This window comes from Teleopsis dalmanni, chromosome 1 (genome assembly GCF_002237135.1).
Source record: "Teleopsis dalmanni isolate 2A chromosome 1, ASM223713v2, whole genome shotgun sequence".
Classification (NCBI taxonomy): Eukaryota; Metazoa; Arthropoda; class Insecta; order Diptera; family Diopsidae; genus Teleopsis; species Teleopsis dalmanni.
Genome location: NC_051846.1, coordinates 16688101 through 16710890, shown reverse-complemented (window position 1 = coordinate 16710890; position 22790 = coordinate 16688101). Strand labels below are relative to the sequence as shown.

General features: G+C 30.3%; 10 protein-coding genes across 13 annotated transcripts; 4 read left to right on the top strand and 6 right to left on the bottom strand.

Moving 5' to 3' along the window:
* Positions 1 to 740: 740 nt before the first annotated feature.
* Positions 741 to 2328, top strand: LOC119677676 (telomere zinc finger-associated protein-like). Its single transcript, XM_038089128.1, has 2 exons — positions 741 to 872; positions 926 to 2328. Exons 1-2 carry the CDS (start codon positions 741 to 743, stop codon positions 2243 to 2245), a joined length of 1452 nt encoding a protein of 483 aa, XP_037945056.1. The 3' UTR covers positions 2246 to 2328.
* Positions 2329 to 2427: 99 nt separating this feature from the next.
* On the bottom strand, positions 2428 to 6020 carry LOC119670301 (uncharacterized protein YER152C). Of its 4 annotated transcripts, XM_038080518.1 has the most exons (9): positions 5436 to 5550; positions 5151 to 5366; positions 4401 to 4472; positions 4170 to 4320; positions 3989 to 4110; positions 3752 to 3906; positions 3539 to 3685; positions 3223 to 3472; positions 2428 to 3165 (listed from the first exon to the last, which is right to left on the bottom strand). In XM_038080518.1, the coding sequence occupies exons 4-9, from the start codon at positions 4302 to 4304 to the stop codon at positions 2748 to 2750; spliced, it is 1227 nt and encodes a 408-aa protein (XP_037936446.1). In that variant the 5' UTR covers positions 4305 to 4320; positions 4401 to 4472; positions 5151 to 5366; positions 5436 to 5550; the 3' UTR covers positions 2428 to 2747. The 4 variants fall into 4 exon arrangements, with proteins under 4 accessions (XP_037936446.1, XP_037936438.1, XP_037936460.1 ...); XM_038080510.1 differs by lacking the exons at positions 5151 to 5366; positions 5436 to 5550 and adding an exon at positions 5930 to 6020; XM_038080532.1 differs by lacking the exon at positions 5151 to 5366 and having other exon boundaries at positions 5436 to 5496.
* A 157-nt stretch (positions 6021 to 6177) lies between these two features.
* Positions 6178 to 6803, top strand: LOC119670325 (biogenesis of lysosome-related organelles complex 1 subunit 2). Its single transcript, XM_038080545.1, has 2 exons — positions 6178 to 6583; positions 6643 to 6803. The coding sequence occupies exons 1-2, from the start codon at positions 6275 to 6277 to the stop codon at positions 6781 to 6783; spliced, it is 450 nt and encodes a 149-aa protein (XP_037936473.1). The 5' UTR covers positions 6178 to 6274; the 3' UTR covers positions 6784 to 6803.
* LOC119670330 (immediate early response 3-interacting protein 1) lies at positions 6785 to 7273 on the bottom strand. The gene is made up of 3 exons (XM_038080557.1): positions 7112 to 7273; positions 6955 to 7053; positions 6785 to 6899 (listed from the first exon to the last, which is right to left on the bottom strand). The coding sequence occupies exons 1-3, from the start codon at positions 7197 to 7199 to the stop codon at positions 6844 to 6846; spliced, it is 243 nt and encodes an 80-aa protein (XP_037936485.1). The 5' UTR covers positions 7200 to 7273; the 3' UTR covers positions 6785 to 6843.
* A 1116-nt stretch (positions 7274 to 8389) lies between these two features.
* On the bottom strand, positions 8390 to 9145 carry LOC119673373. The gene is made up of 2 exons (XM_038084636.1): positions 8784 to 9145; positions 8390 to 8721 (listed from the first exon to the last, which is right to left on the bottom strand). The coding sequence occupies exons 1-2, from the start codon at positions 9051 to 9053 to the stop codon at positions 8545 to 8547; spliced, it is 447 nt and encodes a 148-aa protein (XP_037940564.1). The 5' UTR covers positions 9054 to 9145; the 3' UTR covers positions 8390 to 8544.
* Positions 9146 to 9435: 290 nt separating this feature from the next.
* LOC119673372 lies at positions 9436 to 10194 on the bottom strand. The gene is made up of 2 exons (XM_038084635.1): positions 9827 to 10194; positions 9436 to 9763 (listed from the first exon to the last, which is right to left on the bottom strand). Exons 1-2 carry the CDS (start codon positions 10097 to 10099, stop codon positions 9587 to 9589), a joined length of 450 nt encoding a protein of 149 aa, XP_037940563.1. The 5' UTR covers positions 10100 to 10194; the 3' UTR covers positions 9436 to 9586.
* A 462-nt stretch (positions 10195 to 10656) lies between these two features.
* LOC119672215 (nurim homolog) lies at positions 10657 to 11731 on the top strand. The gene is made up of 3 exons (XM_038083214.1): positions 10657 to 11126; positions 11178 to 11348; positions 11404 to 11731. The coding sequence occupies exons 1-3, from the start codon at positions 10800 to 10802 to the stop codon at positions 11680 to 11682; spliced, it is 777 nt and encodes a 258-aa protein (XP_037939142.1). The 5' UTR covers positions 10657 to 10799; the 3' UTR covers positions 11683 to 11731.
* Positions 11732 to 11762: 31 nt separating this feature from the next.
* Positions 11763 to 13092, bottom strand: LOC119672214 (nudC domain-containing protein 3). The gene is made up of 3 exons (XM_038083213.1): positions 12711 to 13092; positions 12139 to 12659; positions 11763 to 12075 (listed from the first exon to the last, which is right to left on the bottom strand). Exons 1-3 carry the CDS (start codon positions 12806 to 12808, stop codon positions 11798 to 11800), a joined length of 897 nt encoding a protein of 298 aa, XP_037939141.1. The 5' UTR covers positions 12809 to 13092; the 3' UTR covers positions 11763 to 11797.
* A 576-nt stretch (positions 13093 to 13668) lies between these two features.
* Positions 13669 to 19229, top strand: LOC119665628 (protein suppressor of underreplication). The gene is made up of 5 exons (XM_038074859.1): positions 13669 to 14125; positions 14180 to 14623; positions 14695 to 14891; positions 15953 to 16131; positions 16187 to 19229. The coding sequence occupies exons 2-5, from the start codon at positions 14296 to 14298 to the stop codon at positions 18738 to 18740; spliced, it is 3258 nt and encodes a 1085-aa protein (XP_037930787.1). The 5' UTR covers positions 13669 to 14125; positions 14180 to 14295; the 3' UTR covers positions 18741 to 19229.
* Positions 19230 to 19368: 139 nt separating this feature from the next.
* LOC119665635 lies at positions 19369 to 22178 on the bottom strand. Its single transcript, XM_038074865.1, has 3 exons — positions 21679 to 22178; positions 21268 to 21476; positions 19369 to 19703 (listed from the first exon to the last, which is right to left on the bottom strand). Exons 1-3 carry the CDS (start codon positions 21864 to 21866, stop codon positions 19522 to 19524), a joined length of 579 nt encoding a protein of 192 aa, XP_037930793.1. The 5' UTR covers positions 21867 to 22178; the 3' UTR covers positions 19369 to 19521.
* Between the last annotated feature and the right edge of the window lie 612 nt (positions 22179 to 22790).

Sequence of the window (22790 nt, the reverse complement as noted above, 5' to 3'; positions counted from 1 at the left end):
AATTTTTTCTTAATCTAAATTTTGTTACATTTAAATATTTTGTGGACTTTTGTTTTGATTTTACTCCATGCAGAAAATATTAAATAAATTTCCTATCATCATCCTGTAATTCATTCTGAGAAAAGTAAGGATAAAATAAATTAACAGGAAAATTCTGAACTATTTACAATAATTATAAATCAATTTTAGTCTTCAAAATTTTTACGTTAAGGACACAATATTTATTTTTTTAATAATAGCGAATGTATTATGTTGTTTACAAATATAGGCCATGTGCGAGTTCGAGTAAATTGAGGGAAATAGTAAATTATGTCGGTATGGTAGCAAATGTTGGTATTTACCAGAATTTCGAGTAGGATAAATTAGATAAATTAAGTATCACCATCGCGAAAATTTTATAGGATGTGTAATAAATAAATAAATATATTTGAAAGCTTTAAACCAAAAATAATAAATGAATGCAATAAATAAATTAATATTTACATAAGTGCAGTGCAAAAAACCCCAAGGAAATTTCAATTTAATTTACCTCAATTTACTCGAACTCGCACACGGCCACAATGTTCAGTGATTTTTACGTATCCTATACAAATACGTGCGAAGTAGTCGGTACCCATATGGTTATTTTTATTCACCACTATTTTGATGTAAACAAAACCAGCTGTTACCGCCAAGTCATTATTCTAAGTGTATTTTTGCTAAAGAATTTCTAGTTTTTTATATCAATTATTTTTTATAAAATGTTTAATTTGTGTAATTTTTGTGGTAACAAAAAAGTTTGCAATAATTTTCAAGAAAGCGAAGTATCTTTTGAAAATAAAAAAATTAACGCAAGAGAATGCCTAAAAATTTTTGCTTCTGATATCTGTGCGGTAAAATTTATTAATAATGTGAAAAAAAACAGCATTAATATTTTTAATTTCAGCTAAGCAAAGCAGATAAAATATGCAAAAAATGTTTTTGTCAGCTACAAAATTCGTATTTATTTGTGAAACAAATAGAATCTTCGCGGCAGTTCTTAGATCAACAAAAAGAAGCCGTAAACATCATAGAACAAAAGAATGCAATCCAAAGCCCAAAACAGCGAAGTTTATTGCCAAAAGAAGAAGTCAGTACTACAAAAAGAGTTTCCAGTAAAGAGAATTTGAAAAAAGATCGCCGAGTTTATAGATGTACTGAATGTCCAGAAGTTTTTTACTCATTTCGTCAGTGCACAGCTCATCAGAAATTACACGAGAAAGTCATGGAAACAACTTTAACCAACATATGTGCTTTCTGTTGCAGTTTATACGCTAGTTCTGAGCAGCTAGCAAAGCACCAAATAGAATGTCACTCAGAAGGGAGTTACAATTGTGTGCAGTGCCCTTTTAAACATTACAAAAACAAAGGACACTTGCTAAAACACATTTCATCGAAGCATCAACAAAATTCGTTACTGTACTATTGCACACTTTGTAACAAAACTGAAGAAAGTAGCAACTTTGTTTACTTTCTTTCCCGTCATATGTTGGAACAGCATTTCTATGATAACCATTTATCGAATGACGTTGAAATGGATATGAACGAAGAGTTCCTTGATGAGTTTTTACTCACCAATTCTGAGGGCAATGATTTGCATTTTTCCGAATGCTGGGATGCACTAGATTTGAATCTACCTGATATGATGCTACAAATGCAAGCAAATGATAAAAATGTAATAACTCATGCAGCTTTCCAATGCCCTAAATGTTATTTAAGCTGCACAACGCAAAATGAACTGCTTCAACATTTAGCGCATAAGCACCAATTGGAAACTCTAATTTGTAACAAATGTGAAGCAAGTTATAATAATTTAAATGAATACAGAACTCACAAATCAGAGTGTCAACAAAACAATGCTTCCAAAAGCTTTACATCCCATAAGTGTCCGTACTGTGAGAAACGATTTATGGCTAGAAATAATTTCAAACAACACTTGCGCATAGTACACACGAACTTTAAACGGCATGTTTGCCAACTCTGTGACAAGCAGTTTGCTACTTTAGATCATCTCAGGAAACATGTCTTGAGTCAGCATCAAAATGAGCGAAAACATATTTGCCATGTTTGTGCCAAGAGTTTTACACAACTGTGCCATTTAAAACAGCATTTAACTATACACACAGTAGGCAAAACTATTAAGTGTAGTTTATGTGAAGTGACATTTTGGAAGAAAATTGATTTACAGCGACATATAGTAAAAAAGCATAACCGGTGTTGGTTATGAAGAATTAATCAGTTACTGTACCTCACGAAATTAGTTTGTTTTAAGTATCAATAAACGCTGACACTTGTTAACAGTGACCACATTAAAGATATGTATGTATAATAAATTACCACTATTTTTCTATATATTACTTATCCATTAGTATCTTCCCAGTCTTCAAGATAGTCTCATCAATTGCTATGACCAAAATAGTCCTGATAATATAACCATCTAAAAAAACACTTCTAGATAGAATAGAGATAAACAGGGTACCGTCTTCTAACAGAGCGGAGCATTGCGACCATAGTTGATCTTTTATGCTACAACAATTCTCGATACCATACCAACTTTTATTTTTACACCATTTTGCGTTATTTATTGACATTAAATTTAAAATATTGACACAATGAAATACATTGAGTAACAATGAAAGCTAATTATGTAGTTAGTCTATACAATTTTAAAAGTTATAGAATTTTATCAAAAATATACCATATGAAACTACAAAAATTTTCAAAAAAAATTATAATTTTAAAAACCGTGTAATTGCTGAACAAATTCTACTAGCGCCATCTATTAATCTTTCTGTGCTATGAAATCCGATCGATATCCGGAAGCAATTTTTTTTGGCTTTCCCATCCAGAGAAAATGCTGAAGCAGGTATAAAAATAATTTTTTCCTCACGTTTACAGAACTGAAGAAAATCACTTGCATCCGTATTTATAGGCAAGGAAATCCAAATGAAATATCCTCCTCCAGGTGATTTTATACTACAACCTACTGGCAAATGTTTCTGAAATATTGCACAAGTAGCCACCATTCGTTCATTATAAATTTCTTTCCAGCAACTTATTTGGGTCTGCGCCAAGCCAAGCTCAAACAAACTGGTTAAAATGCCTGAGGTGTAGTTATTAAAACATCCGCCACTTCTAATAACACCACTGTAATTATAAAACCAATGTCAGTAAATAGTAATAAAAGGTCTTATAAATATTTACGATTTTAATAGAATTGTTCGTATTCTAGGCGAAGTCTCGATCCAACCCAATCGTAAACCTGGTCCTAAAATCTTTGAAAAACTGCAATTCGAGATAACATTGCCTCGAAAATCAGGATCAGTGTTCTTATCGTATGCATATAAACGTTTTGGTGGAGCATTTCCGCAATAATTAAGTATATTGTAAACATCATCACAGCAAATGAGAAAGTCATATTTACGTGCCAATTTCACCAATCCTTCACATACCGCTGTGACATAGATCAATATAAATGTCTGTAAAAACTGAATATACTTTCTGATATAACTAAATTTACCCTCTGAGAAAAGTAAGCCTGTGGGATTGTGGTATACTGGTATGCTGTAATAAATACCCCAAAATTCCTTGTTTTTCGGTTTGAATTTTTTTTCCTCCAAAATGCACTCAAATCGAGATAAGTCAACACCTTCATCAGTCAATGGAACTACACGCATATTAAATAATTATATAGATAATGTTGAGAATTCGAATATGGATGTTTTTCATTTACTTGGTATTATTTGTAATGTATCAATTTGTTTTATAGCATCAAGAGCTATCATATATGTCACTTCGTCAATAAATACTACTCCATTCAAATCGACTAATGTTGTCAATACAAAGTGTAAACCCTGAGTAGCACCACTGGTTATTATCATATCATCACTAAAGTAAATCAATATCAAATTGAAATTTTAATTTATACTTAATTATGCTTATCTTGTAAAATAAATTTTTCATATCTTACCTCTTCACCTCGCTTTGATATTTATCAGTACAAAACGTTGCAATAGCATTACGGGCCTCCTCTATACCCGGAGTTGGACCATATTGAAACAAATAAGCATTGTTTTTATTTTTTTCAAGATTCTTATGTCGAAAATGAACGTTAATTGAATAGTTATTTCAATACGAATATATTTACCCACCATTCGGTGTACCGAAGCAATCTTAAAGTTCTCACAGCACTGTTCCAGTAAATCTGAGCCAGGAGTGCCTACACTCAAATTTAATACATCACACTTATAGACATTCCAGTCGCTCTCGTCGAATAGATGCTTCATAGTATCAACTTTTAAACTAAATCGATTTTAATATACAAAAGCTTATTTTTTAATCAATTGCTAACAATAAAGTTTATATGTCGATCTAGCTCTTACAATTCTTTTTGTATGTCAGGAACAATCTTCCAGCAGCAATTCAGGAGATTGCGTGAGCTCAATATTCGTAACCTAATAGAAATGAAGATAACGAATATTTTGAATATCTTATTTGCATAAATAATTTACACAGAACTTTAAACTTAAGTAATATATATATGTATATATATATTTGTATATATATATATATGTACGGGATATAGGGTTTACAAACATCTTCAGAATTGTATTCTATTCCTATTTGAAAGGTATTTCTGAAATATCGCGGAAATTTATATACATATAAATTATTATATAAAGAATAGAATTTTATGTAATTAATCAATGTGTGTTATACGTTAAAATGAAATTAATTGGTTGACATAATTGTTAAATTGGACATTAAAGAAATTAAACCCTACGGTCAAAATATTGACAAAAAACAAAATGCCTTGCTTCTTGCTTCAGTTAAGAGGGGTGAGCAGCATTTGAGCATCTATGTTGACGAATGGTGCCAAAACATAGACCCTGACATCGTTGGGATCATAATTAACAGAATCCTTTAAAGTAGAATAGATCGACTATCTCAACACAGATAACATTAGTGATATTAAAAATTGAGAAAAGCTTTCATTCCTCAATAATATCCAAAAAGATACAATCTCTACAATTCTTCACCTAAAATCTCAGTGAAAGAAAAATACGTTCAATATACAACAAAAATTGAAACACAATTTTAAATCCGGATATAACCAAGTACTAAACAATTACTTAGCATAAACGTGGTCCTTTCAACGTAAGATTAAATATCGGAAATAACATTCAGTCCTCCGTAAAATCCAAATACATTCTCTACAGCTGTACGCTTACAATCTTCATACAACAAAACTGTGTTCCATGTGCAACAAGGACTGTACCAATTGAAATCGCGTGCAGCTACGTAATGAACAATTATATGTCACGCATTAGATTATAAGGTTCCTCTACCTTGACCAAAGTTAAGTTCAATTGTTTCCACCTATTTTTTTTTTTTTTTTTGTGTCTAACTTAACTCACCAAGTAGGTACATGTATTGCTATCCGTGTAGACGTTTGATTTTTAAATTCTAAAAGACTACAACATCAACGAAGCGTCAAATGTGCATTCTATTCTATTCTATTATTGTTCTTTCAACTGAAATTCTATATAAATTGAATCAATTTACTATAATAAAATGAACGTCAAACAAGATAGTTTCAATTTTAAACCACAATTAGTTTGACGAAACAATTGTTAAAATAAACGTCAATTAAAATTGTTTTTATCGTAGTATAAATAAATAAATGTTAATAGTAAATTTTATGCAATTTCAAAGCCTAATGCAAACACACCTATAAGTTTTATATGGAAACATAAAATTTAAAAATAAATGTTTTTCTTATGTTTATTTTAAGTATTTACAATATAACAAAAATAAAAGAGAGTTGGTTACTGTTATAGTTTGTCATTAAAAAATTGTTTTTAATAAATTGCAACATTTAATATTTAAATATTACTATTTACATATTTACCAGAGAATACTTCATAAAATTCAGGCTCTATCTTTTGAAAGTAAACGACAATTCAGGTTCTTTTTGAATTTCCTAACACTTATTGACTGTATTTGACGCAAACTTGGTAATGCCCACGCAAATGTACGAGTTACCAAATAATTTTTGCAAGATATTCTTTGACTTTTAATATGAAGAGGTTAATAGGATATTTGACAATCTGGTAACGTTCATACCAGCCGTTCAATTTGTAAACAAATGTCAGGTGTCGACTTACACAAAACAATATTGACGTATATTGAATAGTTGCTAAATGCGTTATAATAATTTCTATAATAATTGAAAACTTAAGATAGTGAAATTAAAATGGAATCAACTGTCACATCTAAATCGGAACAAAATCTTTTGGATTCACCTATAAGAGGATCTTTATCGACTAGTACTTCAAGCTTTGAAGCATTGGACCCACACGACCCTAATCTTAGCAAGCTCGCCACAAAAATGTTTCGTAAAACTGAAGAATACATAACGCATGAAATTAATACACCATTAGAGGACTATAAATTACTTGAAGATATGAATAAAGCAACTGTGGCGAAATATTCTGATATGCGTCAAATTGCTGAGAACTTAAGTGTTTCAACAAATGAACTTAGTTATAAATTTCAACAATTGGTATAAATAAAGATAAAATTATGTTAACATATCTATTAAAAGCTAAATACATATTACAGATACCATTAATGAAACAAATAGACGAAATATCCGACACGGTAGATAAACTGGAAGCAGCAGCTTACAAATTAGATGCTTATAGCATTGCCTTGGAAAATCGTGTTAAGTCAGTACTACAACGCAAATCAACATTACAATAAATAACAAAATTTAAAAAACATTTTATTGCTTAATTATTAACAATTAAATTACAAAAATCATTAGCCTAGTATAAGCTTGAAAAGTATTGCTAGAATGTTTAAGAATATGAGGGGAACTGAAATAAAAAGTGTAAACTCGAATGAATTATTAAATATAAATTAAGCTCTTACTTTTAGCAACAGTTCGTATGGAACGTATTAAATTCAGCATTTGTGCCTTTGCCGAAGGGTCACCAAATTCATTTGCTTGAGGCCGCGCTCCCCAACCGACTAGAATTAGTAATGTGTTGAAAAACAAAACACCTTTAAAGATTATTATATTGCTTACACTTGGCTAAAAAGCGTTCCTCATGCAACACGCAGACTGCATTTAAACACAATAGAGACGCTTCTATAAGAGTCCACAAAGTAAACATTGTTTTCCACTGCACTTGATATGGTTTATTTGTTAAGAGATGACGTTCTTATTTCCGTTGTTCGATGTCATATTTAGAAACGATTTCGCTAGTGTAGTGCTGCCATACTGACAATTCTTCTACGTGCTCTAAATAAATTCATCATATTGTTTTTCACATACGTAAAAACATTCATACGAAAAGTAATTCCATATATTCTATCATATAGGCCATATGCGAGTTCGAATAAATTGGTGGTAAATTGAGAGAAATAGTAAATTATGACGGTATGGCAGCGAATGTTGGTATTTACCAAAATTTCGAGTAGGGTAAATTAGATAAAAATAAGCTAAATTAAGTTAACTATTGTAAAAATTTTAGAAGAGTTTTAATAAATAAATTTGAAAACTTTAAACCAAAAATAATAAATAAGTACAATAAATAAATATTTCCACAAGTGCAGTGCAAAAAATCTCTAGGAAATTTCAATTTACTTTACCTCAATTTTCATGAACTCGCACACGGCCATAGTAGAAACACAACTATCGTCAGAGAAGCTTTAAGAAAGCGACAGTTCGTTTCTTAAATTTAGTAGATAGAAAACAAAGAGTAAAGCATAAAGCAAACATAATTGCAAACCATAGTAAATATGTGGATTCACACGGTAGTTTTGTTTGTAATGTAATACTGGATTCACACGAGTTTTGTTTCTGATTTCAGTTGTCAAAAATTTTCAGTTTGCATTTAAAGCGAGAACAATTGACAGCTAAAATTACAAATAAAACTTCCGTGTGAATCCAATATAAAATAAGAGCACTTTCTGAGTTATTTCGTTGTTAATATAAAAATAAATAATAATATTTATATATTAAGCCTTTTAATATAAAAGGCTTGACAACACTAAAAATAATTTTGATATTACTCAGATCGTTCCGCTGATTGAAATTAGATTACAAACATGCCTGCAAATGCATAGTTATATTACCGTAAACTATTCATAACAAATTTTCAACTGTTAGAGCAATTTTCAGATATAATATGTGAGAAATAAGTAAACTTGTTGTCAGATAACTTTATAATTCAATTGAGTTTCTGCTACTATCGAAATCGTATTATAATATACTAAAAAAAACTTTTTACCTATGATGACGTATGCTAAAAAAACTTTTTTACTTATAATGACATATACTAAAAAAACTTTTTACTTATGATTGCGTATTAATTATTTATTATTGCAATTAAAGCTTTTAAATTCATGCCAAAAGATGTACGATAATTTTAACAGGACGTAAAACTTTGAAATTAACCATTGTGGTCTGCTGAACGATGTCAATAGTAATCCATTCTAGGAAACCGCAAATATTAACTAATTACATTTTCTCTTAATATTCATAATAAATATGGCGCCGTCCCTAGGTACTGGCATATACGACAAGAAATCCGAGAATTCTGCACTTATTGTAAACATTTCACTTACACTCTTCATAGTCACTTCCCACGGACTAGATGTTTTCTCCACTTTACCAAGTTTAGCAAGTTGGGGCTGAAAACAAAACAATATGTTTGACAAGGAAATTATAAATATGCTTAATTAAACAAGATTACCAAATAATACGCGTAGTCAACTAATTTAGCTGACACAAGCAAATTTTTATTAAATGGAGGTTTACTAAACAAAGTGCCATCACAACATTTTATGAAATGTTCCAGAAACATGTTTCTAAGCTTCCTCTCATCTGTGCTATTTGAGGTCGCTCTTAGTTTACTGATCCATTCCGTGGCAATGATTTTTTCACGATAGTTACATTTCCTAATTATTTCGTCAAGCCTATGTAGATTACAATGAAATTCTTGATCTAATTGTTGATCAGCCATCTTCAAAATTTACGTCCCAAAGTAAAGCCAAATACTATTTTTATCTGCGTTAATTTTGAACAATTTTTATCTTGTAATTTTTTTTTCGTGATAATTTCAATTCAATTCTAGATTAGAACTAATATAAGAGCAATGCCTACTAAGATTATATAACAAACAATATTGTTGAGGAAAGTATTAAAATTATAACATTGCTTTGATGATTAGTAATGAATTAATATTAATAATTATTGAAATACACTCTTCTTTTGATTAGCTAAACAATGTGTTTTTCAGAAAATACAATATAGCTTATTAAACGATTATACGTCTTTGTTAAAATCTCTTGCGAGTATTTTTTAAACAACTATTTGTGATATATGCAATTTACTAAACTCCAGTATTTAAATTTTATGAATTCTTATAGTAGTTTTATTGTAACAATTATTGTTTTTTAATTTTGCAAAATTTTGCAGGACGTAAAGCTTAAATGATAATTTTGTATTTAGCGCTTGAGTGATCACAGGTTTGCATTCGACAGAAGTTAGCCAATTTCAACAATCTTCTTTCTTCTTAATGTTCATAATAAAAATTCCACCATCCCTAGGTACAGGCAATTGAGATAGGAAATCGGAAAATTCGTGACTTATGGAAAACATTTCAGTTACGTTTTTCATTGTCGTCTTCCAGGGAGTGTTTGGAGCTTCTTTCTTGATACCGGCAAGTTTAGGCTTAAATCAAAACAGTAAAAGAAAATCAAAAAGAGAAATGAAAATATATATGATTAATATTACCAAATAATGAGCGTAGTCTATTAAATTAGCTGAAGTTGATATATTCTTATTAAATGGGGGCTTTCTAAATATATCAGCATTACAGCACTGTATGAAATGTTCCAAAAACATATTCCTTAGTTTTCGCTCGTCTGTATTGGTTGAGCACGACTTTAATTTGCTTATCCATTCCGTAACAACAATTTTCTCACGATAATTACAATGTAATTTAATTATGTCATTGAACCTAATTAGGTTGCAATGAAACTCTTGATCTAGTTGTTGATCAGTCATTTTTAAGCTTTACGTCCTACAAAACAGTTAAGTGCTATTTTAAACTATAACAATTTGGACCTATTTTTGTAACATCTTTTGTTTTCTATTTTATGAAAATGAAAAAATATTAGATTCAATTTTCACTAATTTATTTTTAAATATTTAAATTTTTCAAAGAATACTAGATTGAATATACAGCAATAATAATAATTTGGGTCTTATTACAAATTCTATTTCAGCTTGACTCCTTAATAATGATTCTTTACTGTTGCAAACTTCAAAAAATTAATATCAAGACGGGGTTTGCTAATTAAATATTCTGTAACGTAATAAAATGAGTAAGCACGTAACGGACCATTTCAATTCTTCTTGGTAAACTAATAAAATTAAATTAATTAAAATGAAATTAGTAAATCAATGTTAAATTCATTATTATTTATTTTTACTTATATTACGTTATTCATTATTTTGCATAAGCACTTCAAATTTAATTCCAATTTTGAAATAACGAGATTTTGCCGTAGTTTTACCGAATAAAAAGAAAATAATCACATCTGATTGTTACTGTAAGCGTATTTCGCTGGTAACCAAATTCATTGAATTCGAAGTAACCAGTAATTATAACGGATTCAACAACACTAAGCGTTTGTTTTGGTATTTATCAATGAATTGTTAGTGCAAAAGATGCACAGCAAGAGTTGTATAAATATTCATCAAAATGACGTCGCTTGCTCGTTTATTCGCGGTGCTATTTTCATTAATATCAATGACGTACACATTTTATGTGGTTGGAAAATTAATGATATTCTTATCATTGCCTAAAACAGTTCCACTGGCATCTAAATGGATATTTAGTTTACTTGACAACAAATCGCGGCTCGAGACGTCCTATGGTCCAATTGCACTAGACACTTTGCTTTTAATTGGTTTTATTTTTCAGCACAGTTTAATGAAATCTGAAATACTGAAAAAAATCTTTAAAATATTCAAATTAGAGGTTTTGGAGAGAAGTATATATTGCATGACGTCATCTCTATGTTTACATGTAAGTATTAAGCACAAAATTATTGATGATTGGAGTTATTTTTTTTTTTAGTATTTAGTTAATAATTGGCAATCGGCACAATCTGTCATACTGTGGCAATTCAATGTGGAAGAAAGTGCACTGCTTTGGTGGACAGTTGTAGTCATACACACATACGCATGGATTGTTATATATGGGGGAAGCATTATTTTGGACTTACCAGAAATTCTTGGAATAAAGCAGGTAAGTTACTCAAACAAAAAAAAATAAATGTCCACTTTAAAGCAGTACATTACAGACCTATTACAATGCGAAGAACTTAGGAACACCCATATCATACAAATCTAATCAACTTTCCGCTTTATACAGTCACGTACGTCATCCGTCATTTATAAGCTTTTTTGTAATTTTTTGGATTACAAACCTCATGAGTTTGGATCGCTTAATACTCTCTGTATTACTAACAGCATACATGTACCTTGCTTGGTCACCCGATAAACGTGATTACGAATATCAAAAAGCACAGTTAAATGCAAAGACGCGGGAATTGCAATGCATCAGACTTAAACGATTTTAAACTTTTTAGTTTTATTTTAGTTGTAATAAATAAATTAAAACACTAATTTATTATTTTAGTTTTAAGAAATTTTTTACCTAATAACACTAATACAAAAATTACTAAAAATGAAAGTTTATCTTTTTTGAAATTGAACGTTTTCGAACGGCATCCCTTTAAAAGGTGAGTCTTCAGCATCCCACGCTTTGCGTAACTTTTGTAGCATTTCATCATTTTCTAAACTGGATTGATGGGTTTGATTTTCTTTTTCTAACTGTTCAGCACGAAATTTTTGTATTGCAGCTTGTGATTCTTCAGGAAGTTCTTCAATAAATCGTTCAGAGTCAATTTTCGTTACATCAATACAATTTTCAGAATCGAAAAGCTTTTCCCACCACATTTCTTTACATTTGTCTGAAAATATTTCGATTATATTAAACTATATAAACAAATGTATGCATATTAAATAATAATTACCAAAATTTATAAGCAACTTATTTTCTGAAATTGTCCACACAGTATCATTATGTTTATATTTGTTGCTTATTTTTTCGTTTAGTATAACATGACTCGGATCCTTCTTACTTTTAATTATTATTTCATTAGCTTTTATGTCAATTGATAATGATTTGGCGCTTGTGAGTGATTCCGGTAACATTACATGCAAATCAATGTCTTTAAGCGTTTGTGACCAACAAAATACATCATGAAGCGCACCATTTTTGTAATCTGCTGGGATAAATATATGTTTTGTGATACCATTTTTAATATTACAAGAAGTAGGAATATTTTCTTCTGATTGAATTGGTAAATCCTCAGTCCCTACTTCAATTTCCGTTACAGCTGCCGGAACATCATAGTCATTGTTTTCCAATGTTAATTTTTCCATGTCATTATCTGGACTATAATGCTGCATTATCATGAAGACGAGTTTTTCACGAATTCCCTTGGGGAATCCTATAGGTTCCTGGTCAGTTTTGATATGATAAAAATCAGTACTAGAAATAATCTGTGTGATATGGGTAATGTTAAATAATAACTTCACATACTTGCGTTTTAAAAATCCAAACACAGCTTCCAAAAAACTATTCACTGTTTTGCGCTCTTCCAAAACTTGCATTAACATGGCATCAGTTCTAGCATTCATCTTCGTTGTATATATTTTATATTTTATTATTTTTAAAAATAAGTAAATATGTCAACTGGTTAGAGGATTGAATATATTTTCCCCTGTGCCGTCAAAAACAATTGGGTATGACACTCGCTGTCAATTTCTTTTTAATTATTTTCTCTTGAAAACTTTAAATGACTTGTTAAAGAGCACGAGCAGCTTGGATTACTCATATTATTAAAATATTACTAATTACTCATTGATATGAATTCGGATTGGTAAGAAATTTGTATTGGATTTCTCCATCTTTCATCTTACACACACATATTAGTCTTCATATCAGAATAGAACAGTGAATAGCGAAAGTAAAATATTTGTATATAATTGGTGAATACGAAAATAAATGTTAAATTACTTTTTAAAATTTTTCTTTTGCTTACAAAATATAATAAGAAGCAATTGGGTCATTCTTGTATGAATGCGTTCCAACGGGGGTTGAATGTGATCCAAATGCAAAGAAATACATTGAACATACCCTAAATAAAAACTTTTCATGGCATTTTGATAGTTTCAGAAAGCTGTTTTTGACATATTAACAAAAAATGTTTGGTGGTTGCATTTTCGTGAAAACGATGCACCTCTTTTTAGAACTTCTACTTCCCAAAAAGTACTTAATCGAAGTTAAAAATATGTTTTCAGTTTATATTGTAAGGTTTGAAGGTATATTTAACCTTCATGCAACATTTTTTTGGCACAGGCCAAAAATCAAATCAACAGGCAAGTACAAAAATCAGCTGTTTAAAATGGGAACAAATGAATTACAACGAATGTAAACACTTACAAATGGCTCATTCATTCGGCCTGGGTAGACGCCATATTATTTATATTGGAATTATTAGTAAGAAATACACAATTTCAATACATGAGATGAAGAACAAATATTGGAGAATTTCAAAACACAATACGAAAATTTGACAGATGCCATATTGTAATATTGTATTCGAAGTAATCGTGTGCACTCCGCTCATTTCATTCGGTACCAACTACGTTATATTTTTGTGTCACATAAGTGTCAAATGCTTCTGCTGTGGATATTTCACCGCGGTGGTCTTATTATTTATTACACAAAGTAATATGAGGAATAGTGAATACAAATTTTATGCAGTCAAAGTTATATACTGATTGAATAACATAAACAACAGCTTTTGTCTTCGAGTCAAATTGGAAAATACTAGATTTAAAAATCTGAAGCACAGCTGACACGAGCTCTTGAAGAGGAACGCATGCATTTCTTTACAAATGTTGGGAGAATTGATCAGGAATATTTCGATACGCCGCCGTCGTTACTTATTGGTTCATTATCTATGTTTGTGATATTTTTTTATATAAAAACATTTTATATTTTAGTTTTAACGTATTTATCACTACATCTCGTTTACACAAACACTGATTATTAACACGTAACACTAACACAATTACAACTTCGCTGTATACACTTACGACGTACGAGTAAATTTGGCGCAATGTATCATTTTGTAGCTCAACAGGCACCAAATCTGGTCCAAATAAGTGAGAAAATTAAAATTCCTGGACATATACGTCAATATTTCAAAAATTTTCAAATTGATGCTATACGCTTTCTCCTTCCGCGATTAATTAAACATGAATTCAGTGTTTTTAATGACGAAAGTGGGTTGGGAAAAAGTGCAGTCGTATCAGTTCTACTTGGAGCTGTGGCATTGTATAAAAAATGCTTAATCGTTGTTAATGATGATGACTGTGTAATGAGCTGGCAATTCCATTTGGATGTATTAACAAATTTATCTGTCATGTTAATTAAAAGCGACAAAGGTAAGCACTATTACCGTTCATTTAAATTACATTTTAAACATGTGCATATGTGTGTTGTCTACTGTTTACAGATTTTACAGATAACGTTTACAATGTATATATTGCAAAATGGAATACTTTGAGATCAATCGATTTGAGTAAATTCAAGTTTGATTATATAGTCATTGATAATCGCGGCGAGATGCTAAATAATAGTTTTTGTACATCAATGTTGATTAAAAACTATGAGAGAAAAGTAGACATAATAATATCCAGTATTGATATCACTGTAAGTAAACTTTGAATAGAAATTTATTTTTAATCCAGTAGAACTCTTATAATTCCAAATTTCTCTAATTTGTCACAACTCTTCGTTCCATTCACAATAAAGCCACTTTTTTAAAGTGGTGTCAATTTGTGGAAACGTTTATTTCTATTTAATAAAGTTTTAGAAAGCCGACTTCTACAAATTCAAATCTGTCTAAATTTAAACAGTAAAACTGTTTGATTTCGAGAAATAACGCAATAATATTTAAACATAATTTCTATGTTTTTTTGTATATTATTTTTTGTCAGTATTAATGTATAGATATTGTACAATTAACAATGAACTAATATAAATACAATACGAAAAAATAGTATGTACTTCTTATCTTATATACATTTTTATGTTTTTCATTTGAAAAATAAATAAATAAATCCATAATTATAATCTTCAGGTTGTGGTTTCATACATACATGCACAAATGAAATGCTGAGAGATGTTAGAATAAACCCGGTCAAAAAATAGATAAGGGACAAAATCCTGAAGGTTTTTTGCGAAAAACCGACAGGCTGTCCTACTTACCACTATCTAATCTCAGAATAATCCGTAGCTACACGGTGCGGTGCGCAGATCTTAGATCAGTCATCGAATAATCAGAAATCACCTAGCTATCAAAGAGTAAAAGTGCCCAGATGCACTAACTCGAGAAAAAGTCAACATGAAAAAAAGTGCCTTTATATAATTGATAAAGATTTTATCATATATATTTAATAATATAAATTCATCGTATATTAAAATTAGTGGTCCATTTCACAATATTTTTAGGGTCTTTTCACAATTATGTGTAGAAATTAAAGCATGGGTAAATTTGTTTTTTTATTATTATATTCGACAGTATGAGTTTTTAAGACTTCTGTTGATTTAACTATTTTTTCACTTCATTAAACTATAATCACTGTGATAAGTTATATCATAACTATAACTATAAAAAAAATTTATTTTGTTATGAAATAAGGAATATTTATAATAAAATCAAAGCATTTCATTATAAAAATACCATAAAATAATTTAACATTTCTTTTTAGTCTGATGTCAGACTTTTGTATAGTATTTTACGTTTGGGTGGTCTTTTGGAAAATAAATATCAATCGTACAGTGTTTTTGAAAATCATTTTAAACTGCCTGCATTGAATGATTTATCATCGCGAAAAATAAAATTAGAGGAATACTACGTTAAACGAGAAATTTTAAGTAACTACTGCAAGTATGTATAAATTGATTTACTGTTTTTAACGAAATTTTAACACAATGCTTTTTAGAGACTTTCGATTACGTCGATTTTGTTATGAGTTCAAGGATGACTTGCCTTTGGTAAAGGGGGATCGCCACAAAATCAGCTTAGGATTATGGCGCACAGCAACTAATATAAATGAGACACAATCCAGTAGTGAGACTGTGAACAATATTGCGATGTCGTTAGAAAAAATAAAACCAAACGGTGCCGTCACGAAACTTTTAGACAATTCAAAGGTCATAAATGTGCAAGACAAAAATAAATTAAAATTGGTTATAGATAATGTTGAAAAAAACGAAGAAGAATCCCCTCTTATGTCTCCTTTATTGCTATTATCTGATTCAGACGTTGAGTCTCTAATTGAAGAAATTGTTGTTAATTGTGAAAAATCAGATTTAGTATGTTCAGACAAACAACCTGAAATAGTGGATTTATCAAGTAATGATGCTATATCTGTGGATACTAAAGTAACTGGATATATTAGAGCTGAAAATCCTAAAACTAAACCTGTTAAAGTACATGTTCGAAACATAAATTCAAATGAGAAAAACAACATTACTAAGAAAGAGGTACAGAAGTGTATGAAACCACCTACGGTATCTAATGTAAAAGATAATGTAAAAAACATTCGCACAAAATGTACTACAAGTGCAGAAAAGCCTTTACTGACTAGAGAACGCAAGACTGTGAAAAGAAAAGACTCTGAAACTTCAATGAAGGCGGATAAACGAACAGCAAATAGAAATAAATCCACTATAACAGTTCAAAAAACTTGTCCCGAAAAACGTAAGAAAATTAATTCATCTGACAAAAATGAAACAGAACTTAAAAAGATAAAAAGATTGGAACAAACTCCAAAACCATCAAAATCAGTAACTACGGAGGTGCAAAGTAACGATAACCCCATCAATAAGAAATCACCGACAATAAAGACACCGAAGACACCGAAGACTCGACGTCGTTCCATAGTTTTGCGAAATGTGGAATGGAAGGCGACACGGAGAATGTCAAGATTGACTCGGCATGCTTTGCAATCTGCTAATAATAAATATTTGCGAAACAATTTAACGCTAATAATAGACCCTAAAACCGATCCTGACGTTTTAAGAAAACCAACTAAATTGAAGAAGAACATTAAAACAAAATTAAATAAAGAAGAAACGAAAGAAAAAAAAGGAAGTGAATCAACTAAAGAATTCAAAGTAAATATCAAAGTATGCAAAAATAATACAGATACAAAACGAAATCGAGAAAAGCTTATTAATAAAAAAAATGAACATAAAAAACAGGTTAAAAAGAATACTAATTATTCGAGTGAACTTCCATTAGTATCATTATGTTCAGAGTATGAAGATATGCAATGTGCTCAAGGTCCTCCTTCTAGTTTCAATAGTCAGAGAATAAGAACAGAGTTTCTGGTACCACCAACTCCACCTGCTTATATGGCGGCATTAGCTAACTTACCGTCTGCATCACTAACTGACAACGACATTATATATGTCTCAACAAAACAGAATGTAAATAACAAAAATCAAGACATTATAGTATTATCCAGTTCGCAAGAATCATCACAATCAAATCAAAGTAGACGCACAATTGCGCTTAAGCAGAAAAAAGCCCTAAGGCCGTCAAAGATAAAAGAAGAAATTCGAACTACATTTGTCGATGTATTTGATAAATATATTGAGCGTAACAAAGAACAATCACCAGATCTATTCAGCAATTGTTCAGACTTACCTATAACTTGCACTCAAGCAAACAAGAACATACCGTTTGATGGTTTCAAAATATTTGGTTCCGAAGTTAAACAGTTACAACAACAAACTGCACTGCTAGATAAGAAGAGAAAAGTGCAATCTCGTTCATGTTTAGATTTACTCGAAAATATGTTCGATCCGAACTTAAAAAAAAATGTTTTAAAAACTCTTGCAACTACCAGAAAGGACACTGCAACACCGCCTATTTTACCCGCACATCCAATTGCAGCAATCACGAATTTACAAAACAAGCAAGAGCTGAATACAATAAAAAATTCTAAAAATAACAAGGCGGCTAAAAAGTCGAATAATATTGTGAATGACGATATATTTGAAATCACCACAAATGATATTTTCGGAAGTACAATGCGGATCACTGCTAATGGTGACGTATCTCCAATTCGTACAAAATCGCCGTCAACACACAATAATAACCATAATAAAATTACAAATTATTTGATTGGTAACACATATTTAACACCAGTCGATGATGAGACAAATATTAATGCTTCAAACAAACGGACTCAAATATTAGGTCCAAATAAAACCAGATCTCCAAAATCAAAAACCACGCAGACTACGCAAACGACTAAGCTGACAAAATGGTTTCATAAAAAAAATTTATCTGATGTCGGCAAAGCTGCTGGTATTAGTACGCGAACTGTCAATCCCATTCAGCCCAAAACACCTTCTTCAATAAGTGTAATCACTACACCAAAAACTAGAACAAAGACGTCGGAAGAGAACATTAAACAATTTAAGAGACGTTCTGAAAATATCAAAGAACCTCGCAGAAGTAAACGTCTGGATTTTACAGTTTAAGTTTAAGTTTATATGTTCAGTTCCAATAGTCCGAAATTTATAAATTATATATAAATTTGCAATCGATGCGATTAAAAAGGTTCCATGTGTTGTATATCTGCTAAAGATTAACTATTGGTGCATATCACCTAACTATTTTTTAATATAATATAATATTTCACTTCAATATAATATTTTAGTTAAAATTTATAAATATCGAGCTTTATGGTTGGAATGAAACCAGTGCGCTTCCATTGTATGAAATATTTTTCAAAGTTATTTTCCAACAATTGGGAATTAAAATTACTACGGGAACTACCCCGTATTTAGGTCGCACGGGCAAGGGCAAGGGCACGGGTATATAAAAGTTTCTGTAGATAAAAGATAAAAAGCATCAACGGAGAGCACATTTTTCGTATTTGTGGCAATGGTCGGCCGAAAAAGACATTGCAGTGTACTTAAATAATATTTAACTGCTATTTTGAAACGTAATAGATAATTCAAAAATTGTAAATTTTTAAACTGATTAGAGTATTTTACAATATTCTATATTTTTAAATTATAATTTATAGATATTAATAAAATTAGTAAATACCATACAAACAAAGACATTATAGTATAAAACTTTAAGTTAAGTACTTATATGTATATGAGTACGTTTTGAATATCTAATGTATTTAATTGAATTATAATTTTAAAATTTTTATTTGCCAAATAATATATTTAACATTTCTTAAAATGTATAAATTTGAATTTGAATTTAATTCTAATGAATAAATGAAAGCAGAATCATCTAAATCGTCTAAATCTTTTGTTGTTTTTTGTTGAAAATCGCTGTGAGATTGTGTATGATCGCTTTCCGTTGATATTCGAGTTCACGTCTGCACGGCACACTTAGGAATGGAGGACACTGGTACTGTATATTATCGATGCAATACGTATCCTTGCCCAGGCTACTGAACTTAAATTCGCTAATAGAACGCACTTGCAAAATAAATAATAAAAGTAAGTAAACAAATTTTTTTTATCTTATTTCTGATATTAAATAAATACTTAAAATTACCCAGATTTTGTAATAATTGTGTATTCAGCAAAATTTAAAACAAAAGTTAGGAAAATAAAACTAAAAGTAGGAACAAATTGAGTATGTAACATAGTTCTGTCGTATATACACTGGCGGATATCACAAGTCGGACAAATAATAAGAATTCAATTAAAGAGGATATTATATCTGCAAGGTATGATTATATATAAATATGGTTATTAGCTATATTACAACATATTTAATCATTTCGTTTATTGTTGTTATTATGGAAGCCTGTGGCGGTCTATATAGCAGACAAAATGAAATGAATCACAAAAATTCAAATAAATGGGTAAGAATATGGTTGAATAACAGAAGTGTGAAATAGAAAGGGAGTGAGCATTTAAAAGCTAAAGCGGTATAAGAATGGATGAGACTTTAATTGAAAATAACCTAGCCACTCCAAAGAGACGGATCTATATATCAGTTTGAGTCTACAATTGATGTGTACATTAGGACATGAAAACAGTGCAGTGACATCATGGAGTGCAGAGTAGCAATTTAGCACCACATAAGGAATTGACGCATTCATGCATGACTAATAAATGTTTAGCACATGTGGAATCTCCTGATCTCAATTTCTTGCTGTACGGGGAACGCGTTACTCTTCCCTGAGGATATTAGGGAAAGGCTTATTGAGAGTTTGGTTGCTATGCAATTCTGGTTTAGAAGTTTTAAGTTGTTTTAAGTTTGTATTTGACCTCACTAATGTTGGCTACATTAGAGAAAGGCGTCGACGGATATATGTATATAGATTAGAGATTATATTCTTATTATCTAATACATTATTCATAAATATATATATATGTATATATATACATATATTTCATATACAAGCTAGGTATTATTTCAAGCTTTGAAATAAGCGCAGCTTTTATCGACTGTGTTATGTGAGTTTGTTGCTTATACATATGTATGTATGTACACATATTAATACTTCTTATACATTTGGGACTAAGGTAGTAACAATCAATGGACCAAAGCTGAACGCTAGCTAGACCCAACGCCGTAGTCTTAGCGAACCTATTAATTCTTTAATTCTAGAAAAATATGTTGTTTTAAAAACGCCAATGTTTTTAGTTTAAATTATTCTGATTTTATATATTATAACTTTTTTTGTACAAAAAAATATTGCATAGAACACCTATAATTAAGCATATAGAAAGAATTTTAAAAATATCTCAAAAAATTGTACAGTAAGAAAAGCTACCTGTAAAGTTTTGGGCTTTACACGCGGTCTGTAAGTAGGTTAGAAGAAGTTTAATTTTTTAGATCTTTTTATCTAATAATTTTAACAAATAAATGTTAATGTATTGTAAATGGTTTCAATGGGCTCCAGCTATTCTCATTACTATCTTGTGCCGGAAAATTTGTATAAAGAATTTGTAAATTTGTTTTATATTTTTAAAAATAATTGTTCATCTATATATACATATATCTAAATTGTTAAGCTCAAGTACTTACAACAGTAAAAGCCTCCAAAGAAACAAGTCTCATGTTCTGAGTCTATTGTAAAAAGTTGTGGTACCACACCAGGCATGGACTTCTTCACTATGTAATCACCTTTACCGGTATTCAACCAGTAAGGCCAATGCGAAAGACGCTCCGTATATATCACAGTATAACGCCAATCATGTGCATGGCCACTATCAGATACGACATGGAAGTTTAAGCTAAAAAACGTTTTAATATTTTATTCTGAAATATTTCATTTATCCATATGTTTTAATTGATATACATATGATTATATATACATATATAGTATGTGTATGTTCTGCAATTAGTCTTCACTATTTTTAGTTCATACTGTATACATACTTTATACATACTATACTTATTTATAAAATAACGATCTTGTTTCATTTCCGCACTTACATTGTTGGGTTTAGCAAACGCATTTTACTGAAATCTGCTACGTACTCCCACACTTCTTCCGGATGCGTATCGCTGATAACAGCATCAATGTTGTACTTATGGAAGTGACTCGAGAAGATAAAGTAAACGACTAGACAGGCAATTCCGGCTATTGAAAGCTTTTTAATATTCCACCGTCGCAAATGCATAGTTCATCAAATATTAACAAATTCAGAGCAATTCAAATGTAAACAAATTGGCAATATATACACTCGTATATTTTAAGTATTTATGTAGATACGAGTAGTTTCAGTTATGCATAAAACAAACCTCGAATACATAAAAAACTCTGAACAACTGTGCGAATAGTCCACACTATTCCAAAAGCAAAATCAAACTAAATATACAAGCCATAAAAAGGAACTTCATAGTCGATAAATTCTTCACATACATTGTGCATATTTTATGCATATGGGTTCCATGTGTGCTGGAGAAACCAAGAAATAAATGCTCTTAAATAATGATCGGTTCAACTCTTTGAGGTCGACAAGAAAATTAATTATTTTATGAGTGTAAAGATACTTTTACTCTCATTCAGTCTTAACTGTGCTACGAACTGTGCTATGAGGTACATAATATCCCATAAGCATTCCAATAAACAGAGAAAGACAACTGAAGAGCTCAACATTTGAATTTTCAAACTTATTTAAACCTGGAGAAAGATTACATTTATTAGTTCCTTGCCTTGAGATGAATGAGTGAGAGCGTAAATTACGTTATTTATAAGTAATGTCGGGTGTAACAATAACGAATAAGATTTGTTAAGAGCAATTACGCAAATTTTCTATTGGATTGCTGATAAAAGTACATTATTTTATTTTATGGTATACCAAATAAATGAATTTCAATTGATAAATAAATAAAACTAAATTTAACATTATAACTGTATTTTTATTTCTGTCAAAAACAACTACGAACGTATATATTTGTTTCTGCGGCTCTCCAATCTATATAGTGATTTGTATTGGCCCGCGATCGCATCTAGTCTGGACAGCCCTGGTTAAGAGTATACCCTATGCAGCGGGATATTTTATCAGCAATTAAATAGCGTGATGGGTGAAAGAAAATAATGT